The sequence below is a fragment of the Notamacropus eugenii genome, chromosome 1 (genome assembly GCF_028372415.1).
Source record: "Notamacropus eugenii isolate mMacEug1 chromosome 1, mMacEug1.pri_v2, whole genome shotgun sequence".
In the NCBI taxonomy this organism is placed as follows: domain Eukaryota; kingdom Metazoa; phylum Chordata; class Mammalia; order Diprotodontia; family Macropodidae; genus Notamacropus; species Notamacropus eugenii.
The window spans coordinates 700,140,040-700,164,344 of NC_092872.1; the positions used below are offsets into that span (position 1 = coordinate 700,140,040).

Below are 24,305 nucleotides of genomic sequence, written 5' to 3' on the forward strand. Positions count from 1 at the left end.
TTTCCTCGAGGTTTAAAACCAAGCTTTCATCTTAGCCCTCTGCCTCCCACAAACACACTCCATGACAGCAGGAGAATGAGGGCTGAACCATAGGCCTCCTGGTAACCTTTTGACGACCACCCTGAACGCAGGTTTCTTTTCTTTTGGCCTCAGTTTCAGTATCTGTAAAATGAGGGGGTTGGTCTAGGTGGCCGCCGAAGGCTGCCTGTTAAATTCCCTGCTTGCGGGAGGCGGTAAGCAGAGTTCTGCCTGTCGGGGCCACACTGACCCCGCCCCCAATCCCTCCAGGCCAAACAAGCCCTATTTAACATCCCGGCTTCCTAGGACAAGCGGTTGGACCCGACTGGCTCAGGGGCCCTGCGGCAGGGCCGTGGGGGATTCTGAGCCCTTGGGGTAGGAGTGGGAGAACCAGTAGCCCTCCCTGTCCCTTCCAAGCGGGCTGTGGGTGCCCAGGAATTTCCAGACGCTCCCTGAGTCATACCTGTGTGTCAAGTGCTTGGGTGAGGTGGGGTGGAATAATGAGCTGAAGCCTATCCCTGACTCGGGAAGAAAGGAATGGGTCGGCTCAGGGGGAGACAGCAGTGCCAGTTTCTGAAGAAGGCCTCCATGGTGACTGGAAACTCCCCATTAAGTTAATGAACCCCTTCCCCCCAGCCTCGCCAGCCCGATTCATCTGTACCTGGAGGAGGTGTCCCTCCTTTTCTTCACAGAGGACTGTCCCCACCCCATGTGTAGGGACTGCTACCAACTCCCCAAAATGACATATCAATAGGGCAGAGACTTCTACCACATTTCCTCCCCCTCCACATCGATTTACATCTGGAAAGGACGTCTAAGGTCCATTCATTTTACAGTTGGGGAAACTGAGGCACCAAGCGATTAAATGATTATTTAAGGGTTCCAAGCAGCTGAAGCCATGTCTGCCTGACTCCAGATCTACTGCGCCACCTAGCTGTATATTGCATCCCTTGGCCCTTTAAAGACAAACCCAAAGTTTTAAGAGGTGGGGACTCTGCCAGACTTGGAGTCAGGAAGGCCTGAGTTCAAATTCTGATTCAGAGGCGGGTGGCTGAGTGATCGTAGTCAAGTCCCTTTGCTTCTCTGAGCCCACGTTAATAAATTATAAAATAGGGATAATAATGGTACCTACTTGGGAAGATTGTTGTGAGGACTTTATGAGACTATGTATTTAGAATGCTTTGCAGATCTCTTAGCTTTCTTTTGCTTATTTGTAAAGGAGAAAGGTCAATAACCTTACCCAGAGAAGCAGTCAGTGTCTCTCCACAGAGAGTGGAGGAGATAAATTGGGCCTGCCTTCTATACATAGAAGTCTTAGTTGAAGTAACTGTGTCCATATTAAGGGCTTGACTTTTCATGTTGTTGATTAATTTACTATTCACATGTCCAGTCCGGACTTTGGGCTGTGGTGGGAGGATTTCCCCCATAGCTCCTCCCTTTTACCTGTGCGTGTCCTGGGCTCACCTGGGTTATGCTGGGCCGGGTCTGCCTGTGTGGGCTATGGGGGGCGGGGGGGACGGGACGTGAGGATGTGTGCATGCGGGCATACACTAGGCTGTCCGGGTGTGCGTGTGCGTGTCAGTGTTTGCGGGAGAAACTCGACACCTCTGGTTGGCGTAGGTCAGGAGCAGGGAAATGAGCCAGTGGCATGGGGCGCGGGCGGGGGAGGGCGTTGGGATTGGGTGTGGCCTCGGCGGTGGCGGCGGCGGCGGCAGCAGGTGTTTCTTGGCCGGGGCCCCGGAAGCTCCACCTCCCCAGCGGGCCAGCTCCCGAGGAGCCGCGCCGGAGCAGCCCCGGGTGAGCCAAGCAGTTCAGACAAACAGTGGGGTGATGATGGCTACACAATGTGTCAGCTTGCTCTGAGGCGGAGCTGTGGGGCCCTGGCATGAAAGGTGAGCTGGGGACGGGAGGGATTGTGTGCGCCAGCGTGTGTGGCGGGGGTAGGGAGTGCTGGGCAGCTCGGGCGGGGTGCCGCCCCCCCCCCCTTTGCCGGGAGCCCGCAGGGGGTCTTTGGGCCTTTCCAGCAACAAGTTCTCGGGTTTCGCGGGGTCTGGCTGGCTGGGGAGAGGCAGGGGGGCGGGAGGGAGGCTGGGAGGGGGCGGGCGGGCAGCCAGCCGCAAACGGCTTTCGGCAACTTCCCCCAGAGTGTTGCGGGCGATAAGAGCTGGGCGGGCAGGGAACGAGACCAAAGGGCAGATCCGTCCCCCGTGCGCCCCTCCCCGGCCCCGAAAGCGCCTCCCTGGCGCGCGCGGGGGTGGAGGGAACAGCGGCCCCGGGGGCTTCGGGAGGTGCTGGTCTGGGCTCGCTGCTCTGCTCTGCCCTGCCTTCCCCTACCCTCCTCTCCTCGAGCCGGGGGTCGGGATCGCCGGGGCCCGGAGCCCCGCCCCGCATCCGCCCCTCGCCCACCACCCGCACGGACCCGGAGTGGCTCGGACGGGACTGAGAGAGAGCGCGCTTCTCCCCAGCCTCTGGGCCAGCACTCGGAGGCGGGCGGCCCTGTTCCTGCTCCTGCCCCTACTCGGCGGGCATCGGGACTCGGATCTGGAGTCGGCCGGTGGAAGGCTCCGCGGTCCGGAGGAGAGGGAGCCGCTGTCTATGTACGTGGGGGGAGGGGGGAGAAGACTGGGGAGAGCCGGGGGTGGGGGGGTGGGGATGGCTGGCTGGAGGGTTGAGTCCCGAGGCGGGGGAGTCTCTCTTGCTCCCTAGCTTCCCGTCCTTTGGGCTGGGAGCGGAGTCGGGAAGGAGGAGGAGGCAGCGGCGGCCAGGCTCCTTCCTTAGCTGCGGAAATAAAAGTTTGCTCAGCGGGCAGGAGGGTACGGGCGGCGGCTGCGTGCCCCCATGGCAGGTGTTGGGTGCCCGGCTGGGCTCTCTGGGGCGTGGAGGCTTCGCGGTAATGTTTCGTGGTTTTTTGTGGTCTGGGTGGGGGGAGGTCGTCTCTTAGTTTGATTTGAGGGACTGGGCTGATCGGAGAGGCGGGGGCAATTGGGAGCGGAGCCCCGACTTGGAGAGGCTGAGGATCTAGCCGAGGCTGCTGAACTGGTGCCAGGGCGCCCCAGCTGCCACCCGCCTCCTCCTCTCACAGGACGTGGTTCCCCAAAGCCCTCTGGAGCTTGGATGTGGGGCAGACTTCCCTCTTTATTCTCAACTGCCCTTAATAAAGAGATCCCCCTGCAGCTTTTGTGCGGCCCTCCCACTCCCCACTGGCTGCCTCTACCTCTGGCAGCGGGGCTGGCATTCTCTACCCTCCCCCCCCCTTTGAATTCTATCTTCCTGGCTGCTCCTTCCCTCCGCCCGCCCCCACCTCTAAGATGGCCCGGGCTGACTCCCTGATAGGCGGTGAGTAGCCAGCCTAAGTGGAGCCAATTCAATTAGATTGCAGCAACAGAGACACCTCCTTTCCAGCCCTGCGCTCTGGCAGGCTAATTAAATTCCCTTCATGGAGGCGGACCACGGGTTCAGCTCACCCCTTCCCAGCCATCTCCTGGCCTCCGATCCCTCCCCCACCCCCAAGGTTAACTCATTTCCACCCCCCTTTTTGGTAGTGGGAATGATCCCCCCTCCTCCAGCGAGGAGATGCTGCTCCGGAGTGGAGGTTGATGGAGAGATGGGTTTTTTGTTTTGTTTTGTTTTCTGGGACAGTTCAGGTGTATTGGGCAGAGGAAGGGTCCTGCTCTTCTAAATTACCGAGAAGGAGGAAATGTGGGGCCACGGGAAGATTTGTTTGGTTTTAAATTCACAAAGGCCAGCGGTCAGCACCTGCTTTGACTCCTGGAAGGTTGATTGATACAAATGGAACGGACTAGATGGATTGGTCTCTTGTCGGGCAAACCAGCCTTTGTCAGCGGAGTGGGTTTAAAATAAATTAAACCCTAGTTAACCCCAAGATGCCTTATCTGGGGAACAAAAAAGGGAGGCTCTCGCACTGAGGTTAGCAAAGTTTTGAAAGGCAGAGACGCCCTCTCCCCCTCTAAAAAAAGATAGCTTTTGTTTCAGCGGCACTAGTAGCCCCTACCATGCTGAACTGTTTGCCCTGAGTGATTAAGCTGATTTCCAGGACATGAGGACAAAGAATCTCAGGGTTCTCTGTGGTCACCCACCTAGCGCACTATGATTTCTCATCTAACTTTTTCATTCTCTCTTTTTTTTTCTTCAGAAATTCCTGTCCCTTCTAAAAGGGGTTGTACAAACCCTATGTTCTCCCGTGTAGACTGGAGTTTTTAATAATAGCCAGCCTGGAATACTTTTGCTAATTTTTTAAAAATGGTGTAACATAGGCTGTTTCCAGAATGAGTTGTTGTCTAAGAGGAAAGAAATGGGGGGTGGGGGATACTGTTGTGTGTAAAATTACTTCACCAGTCACCCTGCACCCCAAACTGGTTTGATCTATTTCTCCAACAAAAGAGCTTTGTGACCTTAGACGAGTCACTTCTCTCTCCAGCTTTCTTTTCCTCACCTATATAGTGGAGTTTGGAGTTATCTCTAAGGTTGTTTCCAGGGTTAACATAATTAATTTGGCTTCTCGTGCTAGTAAATCTGAAACCTCCTGTTGCTGGTGTTCCAAGAGCATGTTAGAATCCATTGGTTCTGCCTGTGGCCACCATTGGTCTTGATGGACAGAAATACAACTAGCAATAGTTCCTAACCACTTGAGTAGAAATCTCATCTTTTTGTTTCAAATACCATGTGGTGTATATTTCAGCATATTTCTCAGCATTTTCACAGCAGATCACTGATCTGAGAGTGTGTGTATGTGTGTATACACACATATATTTTCTTCCCGTTTGAATGGGTAAGGTAGAGAATGATAGTGAAAGGGTAGGGGGGGTGGGAGATTTCTTTGGGAAGGATGGAAAGTAGAGCTTTTAGAACCTGGAAAAGGAACTAGATCCTGGAAAAAGTGATTTAATAACTAAAGCTCTTTGAGGGCATTCCTAGATACTATTTCCAAGGGAGGGGCAGGCGGGGAGAAGACAATACAACTGTCAATTCTGGAAGGAACATCTGTTTAAGGAAATATGGGATTATTTTTGACAATCCCACATTCTGGGCAGTCAGCTGAAGAGTATAGAAGTGAGGAAACAGCTCTGGAGGTCTGGGTACCTTCTTTGACGTCCCCACTCTTGAGCTCTGCATGGGGAGCTATAGACATACATCATTTCCCTATCGGCAAAGGAAGTTCCATGGGATGCAAATCGCGTTCAGTGGTTTCAGAACCGCAGGGCTCAGAGGGGAGCAGTTTGTGAGCCCAGAGCCTTGGGAGAGCAGCTGATTCCGAGCCTTCTCTCATCCAGGTGCATTAGCTATCCAGACCATGTGGGCCCCCTTTGCCTTTTGCAGATCTGGCAGGAGAGTTTCCATGGCGCCACTCAGTGGCCAAACCAGGACCTGAACCTGCCAGTCGATCCCTGAACTCCCAGCCTGTCCTAAACCCATCAAACCACACTGTGCCTCAATCAGACCTTGGGCTTGTCCGGCTCCCTCAGTTTACCAGTGGAAAGGCTGAGACCCAGTCCAGGAAGCCGCTTTCCAGAGCTAACAAGAGGCCCAAGTCAACTTGTCATCAACATGTCTTTCCTTACTTCTGCTAACTTTCCCTTATCCCCTCCAGGACCGTGGCATTCAGGAAGAAGGATGGGGCCCCTTAGGTTGTGGCAAGCTCCTTAGGTTGTGATGGTCAGTCTCCTGCTTTGACAGGAAAGGGGAGAAAAAAAGAGAGGCCTAACTGGCTTCCCCTTTCCTTCCCCCATTGAGACTTGCAGGGGCTTGTGCCATCAGCCAGCAGGGCCGGTTTTCTTGGCCCTCCCAACCTAACCAGAACTCCTTGTTCATTCCCAAGCAGAGATTATTACTAGAAATCCAAAAGCCCTGGCAAGGCTTGTAAGGTCGTTTTTAATGGCCTTTGTTATACAACCAGAACATCATCAAAGCCACAAGGCTATGTGAGCAAGGCTGTCCTGTCCCTTCTCCAGGTCCCTCCCTTCCCCTCAGATTTGGTGGAAACCCTTTTTAGCCTGTAATACATTTGCTGCTGCTGACTTAGCATTTGCTGATCAAGGGGAAGTATGGACTGGCTTTGCTTTCATTATTTTATTTTTTCTGGCTTTGTTTTTAATGGATTTTCCTAGTTCTTTGAGTCTTCTGTGTTAATAGGAATGAACTAACAATTATATGGGGCTTTAAAGTTTCCCGTGTGCTTTAAAAATCTCATTTAATCCTTACAACAACCCTGGGAGGTTGGTGTTATTACTTATCCTGATTTTACAGATGAAGAAACTGAGAACAGGTATTTCAATGTAGGTGATGACAGAGGACTATTGTCTTTTTGCTAATGAAGAACGAGGCAGTTAAATGACTAACCCAGGGTCACACAGTTAGTAGGCCAAATTCAAACTTGGGATTTTCTGACTCTAGGTCCAGTGCTCAATCTGCCAGCTCATCTGGCATGTTTCTTAGCATGTTTCAGTGGTTCTTAAGACCACCACTGAGTTTTACTGGGCTAAAGGATTGTACCATAGGTAGAGTTGCCAAAAGTCATAGAAATATTGAGCTGAAGCAGCCTGAATAACAAGACATCATTTAGTTCATAAATGAGATTGGAAGGTTTGAAGCCAGAAGGGACCCTAAAAACTGAGAACTAAGAGAGGTGTGACCTTCCCAAACCTCTACAGCTAGGTGGTCTAGCCACAACTGGAACCTAAGTTTTCTGACTTCTAAATAATAATACTCATGACAATTTAAGGTTTATCACACATTTTATAGTGCATCTTGTCTCATTTGATCACCCTGGGAAGTAGATTCTATTATCCCCATTTTACTGATAAGGAAACTGAGTCTGAGAAAGGTTTAAGTGTAATGTAGCTAATTGAAGCTTCAGAGGCAGTTTTTTAACTGATTCTCAAATCCAGCCTCTTTTTTATCTTTATTACTCAATGGGGGCTGATGGAAAAAACCTTCCTTAGGTATTGGCTTTCTCATCAATTTTGACAAGTATTTATTTTCTAACTACTGTGTGCTTAGCGTTATACCAGGTACTCCGGTGTATGCTGGGAAAACAAGACTAGAACCCTCTTCTCTGTCCATTTAGGAAAACCTCAAGGAAACTGTAACAGGTAGAGGATGGTAATGACTGTGTAAATGCAGTCTGTGAGGCTGAAACATACTTCTGAGGAGCAGCAGCTCTGTGAGGACAGACATACCAAATCAACTCTCCCTCCCTCCCTTCAGGTTTTCTCTGGTTCACAAACGTGAGAAAGTGGTCGTTTAAGCCCTTGCACATGATGACAAGTAGAGGGCCTCTGGGTTTGATTGCAGAGGATTTTTCAGGCCTCCGGGGAAAGGTTTGGGCTGTTTGGCTTTCAGCATGTTTGCTATAGCAGGATGAAATTCTAGGTAAAAGAATTTTCTTTCTCTTTAGGTATCTCGATACTCCATATGAAGGAAACAGACTTGGTAATCTTTTATCTCTTCGTGAAGACCAAAGAGGTGGTGTTGTAGAAATGTCAGTGATGGCTACCTTTATAATGTAGGAGTCAGGTGGGGTGGGCTTTCCCTCTTCTGACCCTGGCTTAGAACTAAGACTAGACCTACAGTTTATCTCTGTGATCCCCGTGGCTCTCACCTCCTCCCCCTTATACTTGGGGACAATTTGAGACAACCCTCTGATCTGATAAGATGTAGAGAAAGAGGTTGCCTGGGTTCATAACATGAACTGGCTTGTGTTGATCCCTCCTCCCTCCCCACAGCAAGCCTTATGAACTGGGAAAACTCACTTGGATGGCTTAGGTAGCTCTGGATTCTTGAGTCTCCAAGGATTTTCCACCATCCCAATTCTTGGACTTAGCATGCCCCCCTAATTTCAGCTAAGCCTTTAAATCCTGAACTTTTCTTGATTTCTCCAAAAGTTTGTTGACTTTTGAGGCTTAAGTGACAATGTAGTTGACTACTTTATCTGGCTCGCTCTTCCTGGGCCTCAGTTTCCCCACCTGTAAAGTGAGGGTGTTGAATTTGATTGCTGAGGTCTTTCATCATAAATCTCCTTATCATTTGACAGTGCTTCCTCCGTACGCTATAATTCTCCATAGAAATGCTAGGCTTTCCTGAAATTCATAGGACTCTTTTTTTTTTGGCCACTAATTTCTCTCTTGAGTTATTAAGTGTTCTTTAATAATTTACATCATATGTATGTGTGTTTATATGTGCATATATATGCATGTGCATACATACATACATATATACATGTGTCTTTAAAAGATTTGGAAAGTAGCTTTCTCTCAGTTTCTTCACTGGAGTCACACAGCAACCCTGTGAGGGAGGAGTACTGGTATTCTTCAGGCTTAAAAGGGTTACCCATGGTCATATAGCGGTGAGATTTGAACCCAGATCTGACTGGCCCCAAGCCCACTCCACTGTCATACTCCCCTACCAAGAAAACCAGCAATGGAGGTGGAGTGTGAGAATATATTATTGACTTAATGAGATCATAGGATTGATTTAAAGCTGGAAGACTCCAACACCTTTATTTTGCAGAGGAAGAAACTTAGTCTCCAAAGTGAACAAATTTGCCCAAGGATCTTGATGGGGATTTAAACTCTGACCCTCTGGTTCCCAAACCAGTGCTCTTTCCACCATAGCAAACTGTTTCTCATTGGTAGGAATTAGATTAGATCATCTATTAGGATCCTACAAGGCTGTCAAATTCTGTGACTCTGGACATCATATTTTTTTAAACGAGTGTAATCACACTGGGTTTCTGTAAGAAACAGTGGAGCTAATCTCTGGCACACCATAAAAATGTAAGGTGTTAAGGACAATCATAACAGCTATGAGTTCGTACCAGGAACCAATCTGTCCCCCACCCCACCCCCATTCTGCAAGCCAGTCGCCCATCTTTCCTCCTCTTGTAACGGTTTCTGTTTTTGATGCAGTTCTCCAAACATCACCCCCTTAAACAACCACTCCCCTCAGGACTGTTTCAACCACAGAATGTACTGTTCTTGGTGACTTTATTGAACTGCAGCCCACATGGGTCATAATTACCGTTCATTAAAACACATACAAAACCTTAAGTTTTTCAGCCACCAAGTTTCTCCCAATTAAATCACCCTGTTTCCGTAACTACAACGAATTCCCTTCCTGGGTCCTAGGGCTCAAGAAGGGGAGAGTTTTTATAATTTTTTAGAGATCTTAGATTTTAGAGCTAGAAGAGATTTTAATACTCCCTAGGTCTGAGCCAGCCCTGCTCTGTTTGAGTTGGTTGTTTACTGAGGAAGAATCTTGAGGCCAAGTGACTTGACCAAGGTGGCTGCATCTGAAGTAGGAGGTAGCATTTGAAGTCAGGTCTCCTGACTGAGTTTCAGTGAGGTTTCCATTGTGTCTGGCTGCCTCTTTGGGGAAGGAGGATTGAGCCATATTACTGTAATCCATAGCTGCTTCTTCCCCATCCTTGCCCTTCTTGCAGAATTGCCATTGCCTTTGGGCAGCAATAAAAGGTATTGATCCAAGAGCCTCCTGTCTTGTATTGATGTTGGATAGGTTAAGCTGTTCTTAAAGGGGGGACGCATTTATCAAACTGAGATTCGAGTTTGCAGGACGGGGCTAGTGATTCAGTGTGGAACAGATCTTGAACCTTGGAGGTGTCTAGAGGCGAGCGGCTGAGGCTTCCTCACCGTGGAGGGGAAGAATCTATTGGAAAATCACAGCCTGTTTTTCTTTTTCCTTTATTTCCCCCCAAGGAATTGTGTGTAATCAGTTACTGTCCCTCAGGACTCAATTGAGCTTGGGGCAGATGGAACTAGATGAAAATATTCTGGGCTGTGTGGTATAGAGGGGTGTAGGGGAGCTGGGTTCTAATCCTCCCTCTGATGCTTGTGATTTCTTTGACCCTAAATTTCCTTTGTAAAATCAGGCCATTGAATCACATGGCCCTTGACATCCCTTTTAGCTTCAAATCTGTGCTCCTGTATGGAGCTTTCAGAGGATTAGATTTTACTTTGTATCTGAATCAGATATTCAAATCCATGTGAAAGATCTCAACCCTGGAATTAGAATGAGGATCAGGGGTTGAATTCTAGCTTAGTTCCTTAATAACTGTGTGGTCTTGAGTAAGTCACTTTTCCTTCCCTAGTTATGTTTCCCCCCACCCCCCTCCCCTTCAGTATAAGGGGGTTAGACTCTACCACTGGACTGGGGGCCTTTAAGGAAAAGCTTGGTGAGACAGACCCTAGAGGAATTTTTGTTTTGAGCAGTGTTGGACTAGGCAGCCTCTGTCTGTTCTCCTTCTTCAGAGAGCCTTTCCTATTGTCTCTTCATACTAGTGCCTTTTCTCTATTGATTACCTCCAACTTAACCTACATAAAGCTTGTTTGTACATAGTTATATGCATATGGACTCCCCCATTAGATTGTGAACTCCTCCAGACCAAGGGCCATCTTCTGGCTTTCTTGATATTGCTAGCACTTAACCGCAGTGTTTGGCACATAGTAAATGCTTAATAAATGTTTATGGACTGACTGACATTTTGGGGATCAGATGTTCCCGAGTGTCCCTTGGAGAGCTGAATTGTCTATAAGCTTGACTCTTAAGCCATTATAACTGGGTTCTACCACTAGAATAATTCACCAGTTTATCTTTTAATTAGCAGCTGTATTAAGTTCCTAATGGTTGCTAGGTTCAGTCCCCAGTGCTGGAGATAAAAGAGTGAAAGGACCCCAGTCCCCACCTTCTGTTAGCTTTACTTTGTGAGTGGGGTGAGAGAGGCGTCTGATGACACCTTTATAGATAGGAGAGCTGAGGGGGAGACCCCGACATGGGGTACATGGTTTAGGTAGGTTGTCCTTGATGGAAGGAAGAGGTCGATTGGCTGCCTTGAGGAAGACGGGAGAGAGGGATGGAGGGAAGGAAAGAAAAAATGAGAGAGAGAGAGAGCACCTTAATAGCCTTCTGGCCATTGGGCTAGGGATTTCTGCCTTCCAGCCCAATTGGCCTGGATTTCCACTGCACCAGAGCTGTCCACCACTCACTCAGTTTGGGTTAAGCTGGGCTGTTGTCTCTCCTCTCTTCTCCTGGTACATCTGCTGAAGATGGGCTAGGAGGGGTGAGGTGGGAGTGGCTGGAGGGGTAGAGGGATATACCAGCTTTCCACTCCAGCCTTTTCAGTCAAGTTTAAAACCAGGGCTCTGGGACCTGAGGGGAGTGTTCTAACTAACAATAAAATGCCCTTTCTGTCATTCTTGGTAGTGGCTGGCCGTGTCCTGTATGGTTTAACTTTTCGTGGTCTCTTTACGATGCAATTATATTCTACTCCATTGCCAGGATCGTTGAATGTTGCTCTGAATCCTTCCTGGTTGAGGCTCATTGTGAGGCTTATGATTTATTCTCAGGCTTCATGGTCAGTTTCCCATGTAATTTACATGCAGCTAGCGGTACCCCCTCCCCCCCAATCTTTGCTAGCTAAGTGCCTGGACACCTGGATCTTCTCAGCTTCTAAGGAAGGAGGGCTGCAAATATAATATTTCCATTTTCCATGTGGGGAAACTGAGGTCCAGAGTGGTGATATGATTTAGGAGCATAGATGGCCAGGAGGAATCTCAGTCCAGGCTGTGCTGGAAAAACCGAGGTCCGGAGAAGGAAAGAAGTATGTTTAAGGCCCTAGGAGTCAAACCCAGACTCTACTGGCTCCAAATTCCTCCCTCTAGACTCTATTGCCTCTTTAATCTCAAAAGAACAATTTGCTCTAGAGGGACCACCGCCACTTTACAGCCTTCCTCTGCTTTCCAGAAAGACTTTAGGTCTAGGGCTCAAATGGGTACCCATATGTGACAGATACCCTGGTTTGCGTTCCAGTGTTGGGGCACTGCAGTGTTGTTGACTTAAGTCTCACCTGGCTTGCTGCATGAGGCTGAAAATTTGCATTTCTTGGTCTTATGGAAGGGATGAAATCACACTTAGCCAACAGTCGGGTGCTTTGAAGGCCACTCTTACCACCCCCTCCTTGGTTCCTGGAGTGCAGCTCCCTTGTTCTCTGAAGTGTGAGGGATGTCAGACACTGCCTGAATGTAATTAATACATAGGGTTTTGAGGATCTGGAGGCTTCCAGGGAAGAGAAAAGAAAAAGCAAGCGGAGTCTGTAAACCACACTTCCGAATGCAGTGGCATCTGTTGACCTTTAAACACCACTTAGCCCTGTAAAATGGGCTACCTCTGGAAGGCCTGGGTTCCTTCTCTCTGAAGGTCTTCCCCAAATGGTCGTCTGATCTCTGCCAGATGTCAGAGAGGGAATTCTTATTCAGTTATGGGTGGGGGTAGACAACTTGAGGCCTCCTCTGTTCTATGGGCCTTCAGGCAGTCAGGTAACCACTTTCTTCCTCAGTTTCCTCATCTGTAAATTGAAAAAAACTATTTGTTGTACTCTAATTGTTTCTTGGAAAATGCTTTGTATGCTATAGAATAGTGAACTACTACTTCTTGAGGGCGTGTTGTGAAGAAAACATTCAATTGTTAGAAAAGCCCGGACTATTTAAGGTCAGAGTACAATTTTCACCCCATGACCTTTTTCTGCTTTGGAGGATCTTCCCAACTGGCCTGAGCAGACTTCCTTAGACCTTGAATTGATCATTTCCCTTCCTCTTTCCTCCCTACTCCCCTCAATTTACAGATTAGGAAACTGAGCCCAGAGAAGGATATAGCCAGGGTCAGACAGGATATAACAAGTGGCAGAGCTTGGAATTTGTACTTGGCACCCTGATTCCAAAGCTGGGACCTTGACACCGTACCATGATGTCTGCAGTGTTGCTGGGTTTACAGTCTACTCACTCCCACCATGCAACTATCTAGATAATACTAATAAAACTAAAAAATTATTAGTTTATGAAGTACAAATTAGTTTATAATTAGAAATCTAGTTAATTATGCAGATTTGGAGAGGTTTCTTGCCAAAGAATGCCTGTCTTTTTGTAATAGGAATTTCATCACTCCCTAATTTCTTTCCTATAAATTCAGATTTTATTAAATACATGATTATGGTCTTTGTTAAAAGCAAGGTACATCTGTATTTTTCTGACCATAAATCATTCTGGAGCAATCTGTAAACTGAGTTAGACTTGTGAGTATGAGGCAGCTAGGAGAAATTCGAGCAGTAGGAAGACCTGTAGGCAAGACCTGAATTCAAATTCTGGCTCAGACATAACGCTGAGCAAATCACTTCATTCGTAAAATGGAGCTAACTAACTGTAACACCTCTCTCCCAGGGTTTGGGTGCAGATAAAACGCAATAGTTACAACGCTCTTTTCTGACCTTAAAGTGTTATATAAATGCCAGTTAGTATTATTAACCTGGTATGGGGGGGTGAGGTTGGTGGTGCAGTGGATGGAACACTGGCCCTGGAGTCAGGAGGATCTGAGTTCAAGTGTGGCCTCAGGCACTTACTAGCTGTGAGACTCTGGCCAAGTCACTTAACCCTGTTTGCCTCAGTTTCTTCATCTGTAAAATGAGCTGGAGAAGGAAATAGCAAACCACTCCAGTATCTCTGCCAAGAAAACCTCAGATGGGGTCACAGAGAATTGGACAAGACCGAAAAATAATTCAACCTTAGGAAATCTAGTTTCAAGGTCTCTTTTTCCCTTTCCTTTGTTGTGCGTCTCCTGAGTGGTGCGAACTGCAGCCCTCTTTCAGACTCATCATTCCCTTTCAACCCAAGGAATTGACTCCTAATCAGAGCAGAGTCTTCCTTACATAGCCAATAGCTAATGTCACCAGTTCATGTGCAGCCAATATGGTTGGAAGTTAGTAGCTGGTTTCTAAGAGTGGCCCATTGTGTTTAATGCCAATAAGATATTCAAATTTCCCTCCCTCTCCCCCATATATTTTTGCAATCCAAGCTGTTACGCCAATCATGTATCATTGAAACCACTGGTTTTTCCTTTCCAAAATTCCTAATTCTAATGTTCAAGACCCTTCACAGGCCAGCTCCAAAATGATCTCACCATTATCCCATCTCTCCTCCGCCCTTTCTGTCCCTCTTTGATAGTAGCCTTTGCTCGTACCATCTCCCCATTCCTAGAGTTGTCTGTCCCTCCTTCCCTCCTGCAGTCCCTTTTGGCTAATGTCCCTCCCTCTCTTCAGGGCCCAGCCCACATGCCACTTCCTCAGGGTTTTCTGCACCCCTAGCCAAAAGTGATCTCTCCCTCCTCAAATTCCTGCGACCCTTTGCCGGACCTCTGTCTCATTCTCTTATGTCATATTCCCTTGCCTCCTGGTTAGTTCGTGTGCACATCTTTCAGTCCTATTAGATTTCAAGCTCTTTGAGGGGAGACAGAGTCTGTTTTATGTCTTGATGTCACACAGGGATTTCCGCATTAAATAGCCACTTAATAAACATTTCTCAAATTGATTTGTGTCCTTCCTTCCATGAGCTTAACCTGTGGTCCAGATTAGATCTCTCCCTTTCTCCTCCCACAAACTCCTTCCTCTCTCATGGCACTTGAAATTAAAGGAAGGCTGCGTGACTCTGGGCAAGTCATTTCCCCTCTGCCTGCCTCGGTTTCCTCATCTGTGAGATAAGGATGACATCATCTAATCACAGGATTGTTCAGAAGGTCAAAGAGCAAATGAGATATTTATAAGGCAAACCTTGATGCATGTCATCATCGTCCTCCTTGACAGTCTCACCCTATTTCGTCTTTGCTCCACCTTCATTTTTCCTTCCCTTCTCTCCTTTAAATGTGCTCAGATCTAAGCTGTGGGGGGAGGAGTGAACTTGACCTTTCCATGCTTCTGCTTATAGTTGAATTTTTTCCCTTCCCACCCCATAATTGCCAAACTTCGAATAGAGAGTAGGACAAACGCCGACCATGTTTCTAAGCATTCTGGCTTTGGTTCCTCAAATCCCATGGAAACCTAGGATGGTGACTTACTGTTCTCCAAGTTCAGCTCTCATCCTTTTCCTTGACCCTTAGCCTGCACTTAAACCCTCCCTCTTCTTTCCTCCCTTGGCTTCCTCAACCCTGCCCTCTCCAAGAACTTTACCAGCATCCAACAGAAGTCCTTTGTGAGGGAAACACTAAAGATAGCCTCAGGTCATTAGAGAGAGAAGAGAATGGACAAAATGAGGCCAAGGTCATGGATTGGTTCCTGGATGGGCCAGTTGTTGGGGCTCTGTTCCACAGCCAGAGACTTCAGCCTTAGCCAGACAGCTTCCAAAAGCATGTTCTTAATCAGGAGGGAAAACTTTGCTAACCACTGGCTGAATTAGCCCCAAGCCCAAGTCGACTGACGGCAGAGCCATTTCTCTATCCCAGCCACCAGACTGGGTCTGGTCTGAAACCCACTGCAGTATGTGGACACTTGGTCTATTCTAGGTTTACCATAACAATGACTGTCAAGGAATTATGCTTGGGACTGCAGCAAGCACCAGACGTTCTGCCCAAGTCACTTCCTCCTCCATCACTGCATGTGGAAGCTGGGATCCAGCCCCATTTCCTCTCAAGGACTGGATTTGGAGGTCATTTCACAAGTACATGTAAGAAATAGCTCCTTGTGATATGATGGGAAGAGTCAGGATCTGAATTCCAATCCTGTTTCTGTGCTTATTCCTGGCATAACCTTGGTCTCCCTTCCCTCATCTGTACCAGGAGGGGGCTGGATTGGACAACTTCAGAGATCCCCTTGGTGCTTTAGATGAACAATTTCATGACTCTACTGTGCCTTGGAACTTCCAGTGATCCTGGAGCTGGATTTGGAGTTCTTTTCTCCCTCTCAAAATAATCTCTTAGCCATATGTGGGACCACTAACTTGGACTCAGAGAAGCCCTGAACTTATTTTAACCACCAAGAGCCCAGAGGCCTGACCAAACCTCCATGTTGGCTGAGAGGAGGAAGCTGCTGAGCCAAGTATTGAAGTCTTAAAGAAAGGAAGGAGAATGACCTGGCATGATAAGACTTCCCAGCATCCTCTGTTGCCAGCCCAGGTCTCTCCTGATCTTATTAAAAGAAACCTACTTGAAGTGCTTCTGATTGTGGCTCAAGATATTTCCCTCTATCTGTCTGTTTTTACTTTTACAGACAAACTGATTAAAAAATAGTCTTTCTCCTAGAGGAAAAAGTGCTACCCTGCCTCATTTCCCTTCCAGGCACTCTTGTAAGTCACTCCCTGGCAATCTGGCCTCTGACCCTATAACTAAATTGATCTTTCCAATGATCACCTGACATCCATTTCTGCTGGCCTGGTCTCAATTCTTCTTCCTATTTAATGGCTCCTCTCATCCAAAGCTTTTAACAACGTTGACCCCTTCCCCAGTCCCCCATGAATACTTTTTCTTTCCTTGCATTTTGTGATGCTGATGTCCCCTGATTCCCTTCTGCTGTGATCACTTTCTCACCACTCTCTTTTGAAGCATCCGTCTGCCTACTAGTGTGGAAGTCCCTAGTGACTCCTTCCTGGCCCAGCCTTTTCTTCTTTTCCCTTGAAGACCCTCATCAGCTTTGATGGATTTGATTCTCTTTATGAAAATAACTCTCAACTATTATATCCAGCCCTAGACTCCACTCCCAAGCTTTCCATTCATCTCTGCATGAGACTCAGCATGTCCAACTCATTGTCTCCCTAAGGCATCTGTATCTTTCTAGGCACCAGAATCCTGGACCTTGGAGCCATGTTTGATTTTTGACTTTCCAGCCAAATTTTGTCAAGGCTTCCTCCACAACTGTTCTTGCATCTCCTCGCACCTTTCTTACCAAAATATGGCCAACATCTTAGTTCAATTTCTGTCTCCTTGAGGCAGCTAGGTGGTGCTATGGATAAAGAGCACTGGGTCTGGAGTCAGGAATTCCAGAGTTCAAATCCAGCCTCAGATACTAACTAGCTGGTTGATGCCTGGCAAATCATTACCTCAGTTTCCTCCTGTGTGAAATGGGAATAATAATAGCACCTACCTCCCAGAGTAGGTCAGATGAGATATTTGTAAAGTGCTTTGCTGCACGCCTTAAGGGTACCACATGAATGTTGACTGTTATTCCTGATTTATACCTTCCTCTGATTTCATTCTTTCTCTACACCATCCTCCACACTGTTGTCAAATGAATATCCCTGCGGTGGTTCCCCATTGCATTTCCTCCTATGATTGTTGTTGAAAATCTGGCTCTTACATACCTTTCCAGATGTATCTGGGTATTACTTTGCTTCTCATACTCTCCATTCCATCTTGGTTGGATCTGACATTCTACCTTGCGGCCTTTCCTGCCTTTGCACTGGCTGGAGTGCAGACCCTTCTCACCTCTGCTTCTTAGAATCCTTCAAGGTTTCTCTCAAGCACTTCTTCCTAACCTCCACTTCAGGCTTTCTTTCCCTCAAATGATCTCATATGAAGGTCATTGCCAAAGAAGCAACGTACTGCAGGGAAAAGACTATTGGAGTTGAAAAGACTTAATTTTGAATCTTAGCTTGGACTTTTAGGAGCTGCAGAACCTCTCTTTCTCCATTTGTAAAATGGGAGTGATAACTAAAGGACTAACTTTTATCTCACAGCTGGTATCAAATGGGATAAAGGTCTTAATTGTCAGCCCCCATCCCCAATAGAATTTTGATTTTTGTGTCCACATCCCCTGTGCCTTGTACATGTTAACTTAATAATTTAAAAAACTAATCAAATCAGGCACTTGAAAAGCATTCTTTGGCCTCTACAGTGAGAGTAGTCCCATGAGTCCAGGTGCTAACCTTTTCTTATTAGCTGGGCTGCCTCAAGTCACATCATCCAATCTCTTTGAGAATTTGTGTCATCTCTAAAATGGGACTAATAACTACTGCTGCCTTCCCAGAGTTATTAAAAGATCAAATAAACAAGTGTGCAGGATGCTTTCTTGTAAATGAATGTGCTATTATTAATAATCCAGGCCTGACACGGGCACACAAGGCCCACCTTCAGTGACTTGAATGGTCCTGGAAAGGATGAACCATAGTATTGCTTAGTTAGTAAAAAGCTTCCAGTCTTCGCTTTCTCCCTCAGTGTGCTTGTAGAAATGAGACTCACTCCACGCTCAGCTTGTTTTAACACTTGCTGCAATCAATACAAACCAACTGCAGGTTTCTGACTTTAGGGAGTATCAGTGCTCTCCTCTCTTACTCTCTGCCCTAACAGAATCTTAGGTTTAGAAGAGATATAAGATCATTTAGTCCAGAGATGGGCTACTTGCAGCCACTTATAGCCCTCTAGGTCCTCAAGTGTGACCCTTTGACTGAATCCAACCTAGAGGGCCATATGTGGCCTTGAGGCTGAAGGTTCCCCATCCCTGATTTAGTTCATTCTTCCCCTACCCAGTGGCAGAATTTACTCTTTGATCTGCCAGGCTAATAGCCTTCATGGGCTACTTGCCTAGTTCTGAAGAAAGTGCTATGTAAAACTGACCACTCCATGTGGCCACCATCATGCAGAGACTCTGTCAGCACCCTATGAACTTAGTAACCTTTTAACTTGCCCTCCCTGCCTTCTATCTGCTTGCTGCCCCACTCCCACTCCTCAAATCTAGGCTCCACAGCTGCTTAAAATAATTTTTTTCAAATACTTTTTCCATCTGTTATCTTACTTCTTTTCACTGATGTATCTATTTACAAAAAAACTTACTGTGACTCTGTTGCTTGTGGTATTGGAAGCCAAAGTTCTATTGACCCCCAACCTCAACTCCCTCCTCTCTCTGAATGCTCTGCCCCAAGCAGCATCAACTAGCTATACCCTTTTCTACCCTAGAGGGCTTTCTTACCCTTCTACAAATCCAATTTCTTGCTGATAAACCAGCCTGTAACTCCGGAGAAGGGAAATAAAACCCAAGGGTAGAAATCAGAAGAGAAGTAGATTTCAGCTGCAGAGAAGGAAGAAATTCTTATCAATAAGGGAGTAGGGAGAGAAAGAAGTAGGGAGTTCCCAGACCAGAGAACTTGGCTGATCATCTGTTTAGAATACTGGAGTTAGGAGACAAGGGTGGATTTCCAACTCTCTCACATACTGAGTGGTCATGGGCAAGTTACTTTTTCTCTGGGCTTCCTTGTAAAACAAAGAAGTTGGATTTATTTTCAAGGGTGCAGTGAGTCCATCAGGATTAAGTGACTTGCCTAGGATCATGCAGCTATTATTATGGGTCTGAGGTCAAATTTGAACTCAGGTTCTTCTGACTCCAGGGCCAGTGCTCTATCCACTAAGCCCACCTAGCTGCCCAGGACTTAGATTATCCTTGAAGGTTCTTCCCAACTCTAGAATTGCAAATCTTGGCCTAACAAAAGGCCAGAGACTAACATAATTAACCTCATTTCATCTTGGCCTCTCCCATCTAAGAAGACCATTTCGATGCTTTCATGTCCAGTTTCTTTAGATCAATTTACATTGAGTTTATAAAAGTGTTTTGTTTTCAAGTATCAGCCTTCTCTCCATTAACCACAATGCTTGTGCAGTGAGATGCTGTGCTTAACTGAATTTTCAGAATCAGCAAGCATTTATTAAATCTTTGCCCTGTGCCAGGGCAGCTAAGTGGCGGAATGGATGGAGCACTGGGCCTGGAGTCCACAAGACTCATCTTTTTCCTGAGTTCAGATCCAGCCATGCTAGCTGTGTGACCCTGACTGGGCAAGTCACTTAACTCTGCTTTTCTCAGTTTCCTTATCTGTACAATGAGCTGGAGAAGGAAAAGGCAAACCACTCCAATATCTTTGCCAAGAAAACACCCACATAATTCACCAGGTACCTTTGCTGAGTGCTAAAGAAACAAAGGGGAAAAAAAAGCAAAGGTAGCACTTGCCCTCAAGAGCCTTACATTCCAGTACAAGAATGGAGGAAGTAGGGGCTCTTCATTTTGAACAACATGCCCCTCCCCCTCCACTTGTTACCTTTTGTTAATCTCACATTTCTAATTGTTTAGTTTTGGTAGATTCTGGTTATTTGAGCAGAGAGTGCTTTCTGTTTCAACTCTCATTGGAGATCTTTCCAATTCAGACAGTCTTATCTTGATAAAAGAACGCAATTGAAGATTTGAGTCGATATCTTACCAGCAGAGCTGCCATTGAGAATGCTAGCAGTTACCAACAGGAAATACAGAAAGCCATAGGATCTTTGAGGTAGAAACCTGCGTCTCTGCCCCTTCATTTATTGATGAGAAGACTGCAGTCCAGATGGGTAAATCAATGGGAGAGCCAAGACTTAGACCCTGGGCTTCCAACTCTGAATTCATTGTGTTTGCTGCTGATGTCTCCCAGGTGGCATTGGAGGCTGGACCACATTGTAGGAACATAGGTTTAAAGTAAGAGGCCATCTGTCTAGTTCAGCTTGTTCCTTATACAGATGAGGAAACTGTGGCCTACAGACGTTATTTGTTTAAACTCATAAAGGTAGTAACTACAAGAATTGGGATTTGAATCCAGGCCTGACTTTTACTCCAAAGTTCAAGATGTATGTAAGTTCAAGTATGCTGCGCTGTATTGTCTCAATTCCAAATGCAACCTGAATTTTTTTTTTAAACTGAAGTCCTTAGTTTGAGCTTTTTTCCTTCAAATGTAGCCCTTTTTCTTAAAAGAATGCCCCCACAAAAAAAACCACTAGAAAAAAGTGGGGTTTCTGTATCTCCTTCTGAGTGAGAACTTGCCACCTTCAATTTAGTCCAGTGCTCTCCAATCAGACAATAGATTTTGTTGACTGACGATTTGGAATTTGTTAACGCCCCAACCTGCAGCAACACCTTTTTATAGATAATGGGGCAGTTTGGGTGAGGCCTCCAGACCTCCTCCATTCCTCTTCTCCTTCCTTCCTTGAAGACCTCCTTGTGTGTTTCTGAGGCCAGGGTGAAGCCTTCAGGTCTATGGATCTGAGGCCCTATCTGACACCTTACTTTGCCTCAACAATTAGAATGGTAATAATTGACCCTCCTGGCCAGTCACTGTGGTAGCAGTGATTGTAGAAACTGAAGTCAACTCCAGCTTTCAATTGTGGGTGAGAAAAACCCGTCATCTTGAATTGAAGCGTGTGTACACACACATGCACACACACACACACACACGCACACACACACACACACGCACACACACACACACATACACACACACACACATTGTGGGTGAGAAAAACCCATCATCTTGAATTGAAGCGTGTGTACACACACACACACACACGCACACACACACATACACACACACATACACACACACATACACACATACACACACACACATGCACACACACACACACACATACACACACACATACACACACACATTGTGGGTGAGGAAAACCCGTCATCTTGAATTGAAGCGTGTGTACACACACACACACACACACACACACACACACACACATTGTGGGTGAGAAAAAAATGCTTCCGTGTCTGGCTTCTTAAATCAAAGTGTGTGTATAAGTACACACATTCACACACATATATACTCCCCTCCTCTCATCAGCCAACCTCTACAATCTTGCAGTGTTCTTAATGAGAGAGCACAGGCCCTACTCTAATCTTTCCAAGAGGTGGGGGACCTTTTAACACATCTCCTCCCCCTCCCCACCCTCACCACACACACATACACACACACACACACGCTGTTGTATGCAGGTGAGCTCAGAACATGCCATAGGCAAATGTATTTATGAATTTATTATGGAGTGTCTGTTATGGAACCTGGAGATGGGGGGGAGGGGGTTAGCATCATCTGCTTCTGTGTGTTGTGTGGGGTGCCCCAGACTTGTTACTATGCTGAAGCATTGTCCCTTTGGGGGAGTGGGGGATTGTGGGGGAAGGAGGCACCATGCAGAAATCTGGGGGACGCCCTGTATTTGTTCACAAACATTTCTTTCTGTGGTAATGAAAAATTACCAAGAGGGGTGATTAGGAAATTCAGGCCGAGCATGCGGGCCTGTGACTAAATGTGAGGGCCTGCTGCGCTGAACCTCACAGGGTGTAATTACCCTAGGGGGGGTTGTCAAGGGGAAGGGGCGGATTGGTGCTTGAACTGGGACCCAGCAGAAAATTCATCTAAGCTATTAGCTTGTAATTACAGAGCAGAGAGGTAGCAGGCCTGAGGTCTGGTGTCGGGGAAGAGCCAGGGATGAAAGGAAGGAATAATTAGGGAAGCTGCAGGAGGCAGGCAGACTGCTGATTAGTCATGCTCCCTGAGCCATTTATGGAGGGGAGGGAGAGAAGGAGAGCGATACCGTATTTAATAGAGTAGAAGAGGCTTTTTAGTTTTTTCCTTTAAAACAAAATCTGTCACGGGGAGGGTGTGGGGGGCTGGAACAAGGTGTGAATTTATGTTTGTTCCATTGTGGGCACTCAGCTTGATAATATAATGGGAAAAGAATACAGGCTAGATCCGGGAGTTAGGAGACCTAAGTTTTTGGTCCCTGCTTTGCTGATAACTTTGTATGATCTTGGGTAAGTCAGCTTTCTCTTGGATCTCCTGTGAAAATGAGGAGGGTTTGATCAGTGAACTCTTAGGTACCAAAAGTGTGTCCTCTGAGGGCCCTTCCAACACGTGGGGTTCTATACCATCCAGAAGTGATTGATGGCCTTGGGGAACGTGATCCTCCCTCACCTGGTGTCTTACTGACATATCTCTCCTGGATGGGAAGGAAGGGGTGGGGGGTGAGAAAAATCTGAGCTATTGATTGAAGAACTTGGCAGTGGATAACAGGACGTGACTTGGGTCTAGCTTTTGTGTGTCTTTTTTCCATTTTTGATTCAGTGTAATAGCTTTTTCCTTGCTTGACCCATTAACAAGATTTCATGATCTCCACTCTGTAATAAAGGCACTGAACAGCAGATTGGGGAAGAGTGGAGGGTAAGAACTCGGGGGAATCATGCCAGGTACCCCAGCTCTCCTTGCCTAGGGCACAGGATCCCTCTGCTCACAGTTCTGATCCATAGAAACAGAATCAGACTCGGAGCAATATGGCTAGGAGGGAGTTAGCTCCCCTGAGGGCTCAGCCTGCAGCTTGTTTGGATGCCTGCCAGCTAGCCCTTTGCGTTGGGTCTCAAGCAGTGGCTAAGGATGAGTTTGGTTAGAATGTATCAGGGATGGTTATTTTGTAACTGCCTTGGTCACTGTTACTGGAACAGGCTTGTAAACTTGGGTTTGGGCGGGGACGGGGGGAGTGGACAGGGCGAGACGATAAGGATTGATACAGGGCCTGGGAAATGGGGGGGGGGGGGGCGGGGGAAGGCGAGACTGAGAGGCGGCTTTCCTGCCATCCGCAGCCCTGGGGCTTGGCTCCTCCTGTGCACTTTTCTGAGCCTCTGAAACCCTCAGGCTTGAAGTGATTGTGCTGTTAGGAGGAGAGAGACCCCCTCGCTCTTCCCCCTGCTGCTGCCCACCCAACCCCTCCCCTCCCCCAATATCCCTGCCCCCCAAACCCTCATCCATCACAGCCTTCCTGCGGAGGATTTTATTCCCAGCTGTTAAGTATAATGAATTTACATGAGCTGATAATGTAGACAAGAATTCAGTCAATGGCTGAGAGCGCCGAAGTTAATAAATGCCTGTATAATGAGGGCAGGGGGAGTGAGATCCCAGCACTCCTTCCAGGCCTCCGGAGGGCACCGGGGCCAAAGTTTAATAAATACTGACTGACGCCCATGCCGCTCCCTCCCTCCCGGCTCGGGGAGGGGGGGGGGGGGGGCACTCCCAGACCCTCACAGCGACACCTGCTGGTGTCTGCCCGAGGCATCAGCTGGAGAACACCTGCTCGGTTTTCTTTGTTTGGATTCTTGAGAATCATAGCATTGAGAGACCCTACAGATCACCTAAACTAACCCCCCTCTCTATTTACAGAAGAGGCAACTGAGGCTCTGAAAGGCAGTGAGCCAGGGTCCTACAAGTAGCAGAGTCATCACTTGAACCCAGGACCTGATTGAACATCGAAAGGCCATTATTGCTCCTTAATTTTTAGAATTATTCATTTTAAATTAAATTAAAGTCATTTAAATTAATTTTTTAAATGAACAAAATTGTTTTCTCTTCCCATTTTACCTCCCATCGTAAGGCAAAATGACAAACAGTTATTAATCACTTACTGTATCCCAGGCCAAAGAAAAAATGAATGGAAATGAAACATTCCTCCTTGTTGCAAACGTTTTGAGGTAGTGTTGTTATCCTGATTTCACACATGAGGAAACTAAGGCTCAGAGAGGTCGTGAATTGCCCCAGTTCACAGTATTGAAACCAAGACCCAAACCTAAGTTTTTTTTGCCTTTTAAATCATTATTCTTTTCCATAGTTCCTGTAAGGGAGGACAGTTTTTAGAAAACTGTTGTTCTGTAGAGAGAC

General features: G+C 46.9%; 2 protein-coding genes across 5 annotated transcripts in view; both read left to right on the top strand.

The window, feature by feature from the left end:
* The window catches only part of GSE1 (Gse1 coiled-coil protein), a 795,746-nt gene that overhangs the window by 696,336 nt on the left and 75,105 nt on the right, over nucleotides 1-24,305 (top strand). The gene's annotated exons all lie outside the window — the stretch shown is intronic.
* Nucleotides 1,654-23,968, top strand: LOC140529945 (uncharacterized). The gene is made up of 3 exons (XM_072648998.1): nucleotides 1,654-1,815; nucleotides 2,043-2,615; nucleotides 23,811-23,968. Exons 1-3 carry the CDS (start codon nucleotides 1,654-1,656, stop codon nucleotides 23,829-23,831), a joined length of 756 nt encoding a protein of 251 aa, XP_072505099.1. The 3' UTR covers nucleotides 23,832-23,968.

What these genes read in the sequence shown, in the direction of transcription:
- LOC140529945 (XM_072648998.1), top strand. Translation starts at nt 1,654, where the DNA reads ATGAGCCAGTGGCATGGGGCGCGGGCGGGGGAGGGCGTTGGGATTGGG. An exon ending in CCGCGCCGGAGCAGCCCCGG is followed by an intron (nt 1,816 to 2,042) that starts GTGAGCCAAGCA and finishes GGGCCTTTCCAG; the next exon opens with CAACAAGTTCTCGGGTTTCG. An exon ending in GAGAGGGAGCCGCTGTCTAT is followed by an intron (nt 2,616 to 23,810) that starts GTACGTGGGGGG and finishes CTCTATTTACAG; the next exon opens with AAGAGGCAACTGAGGCTCTG.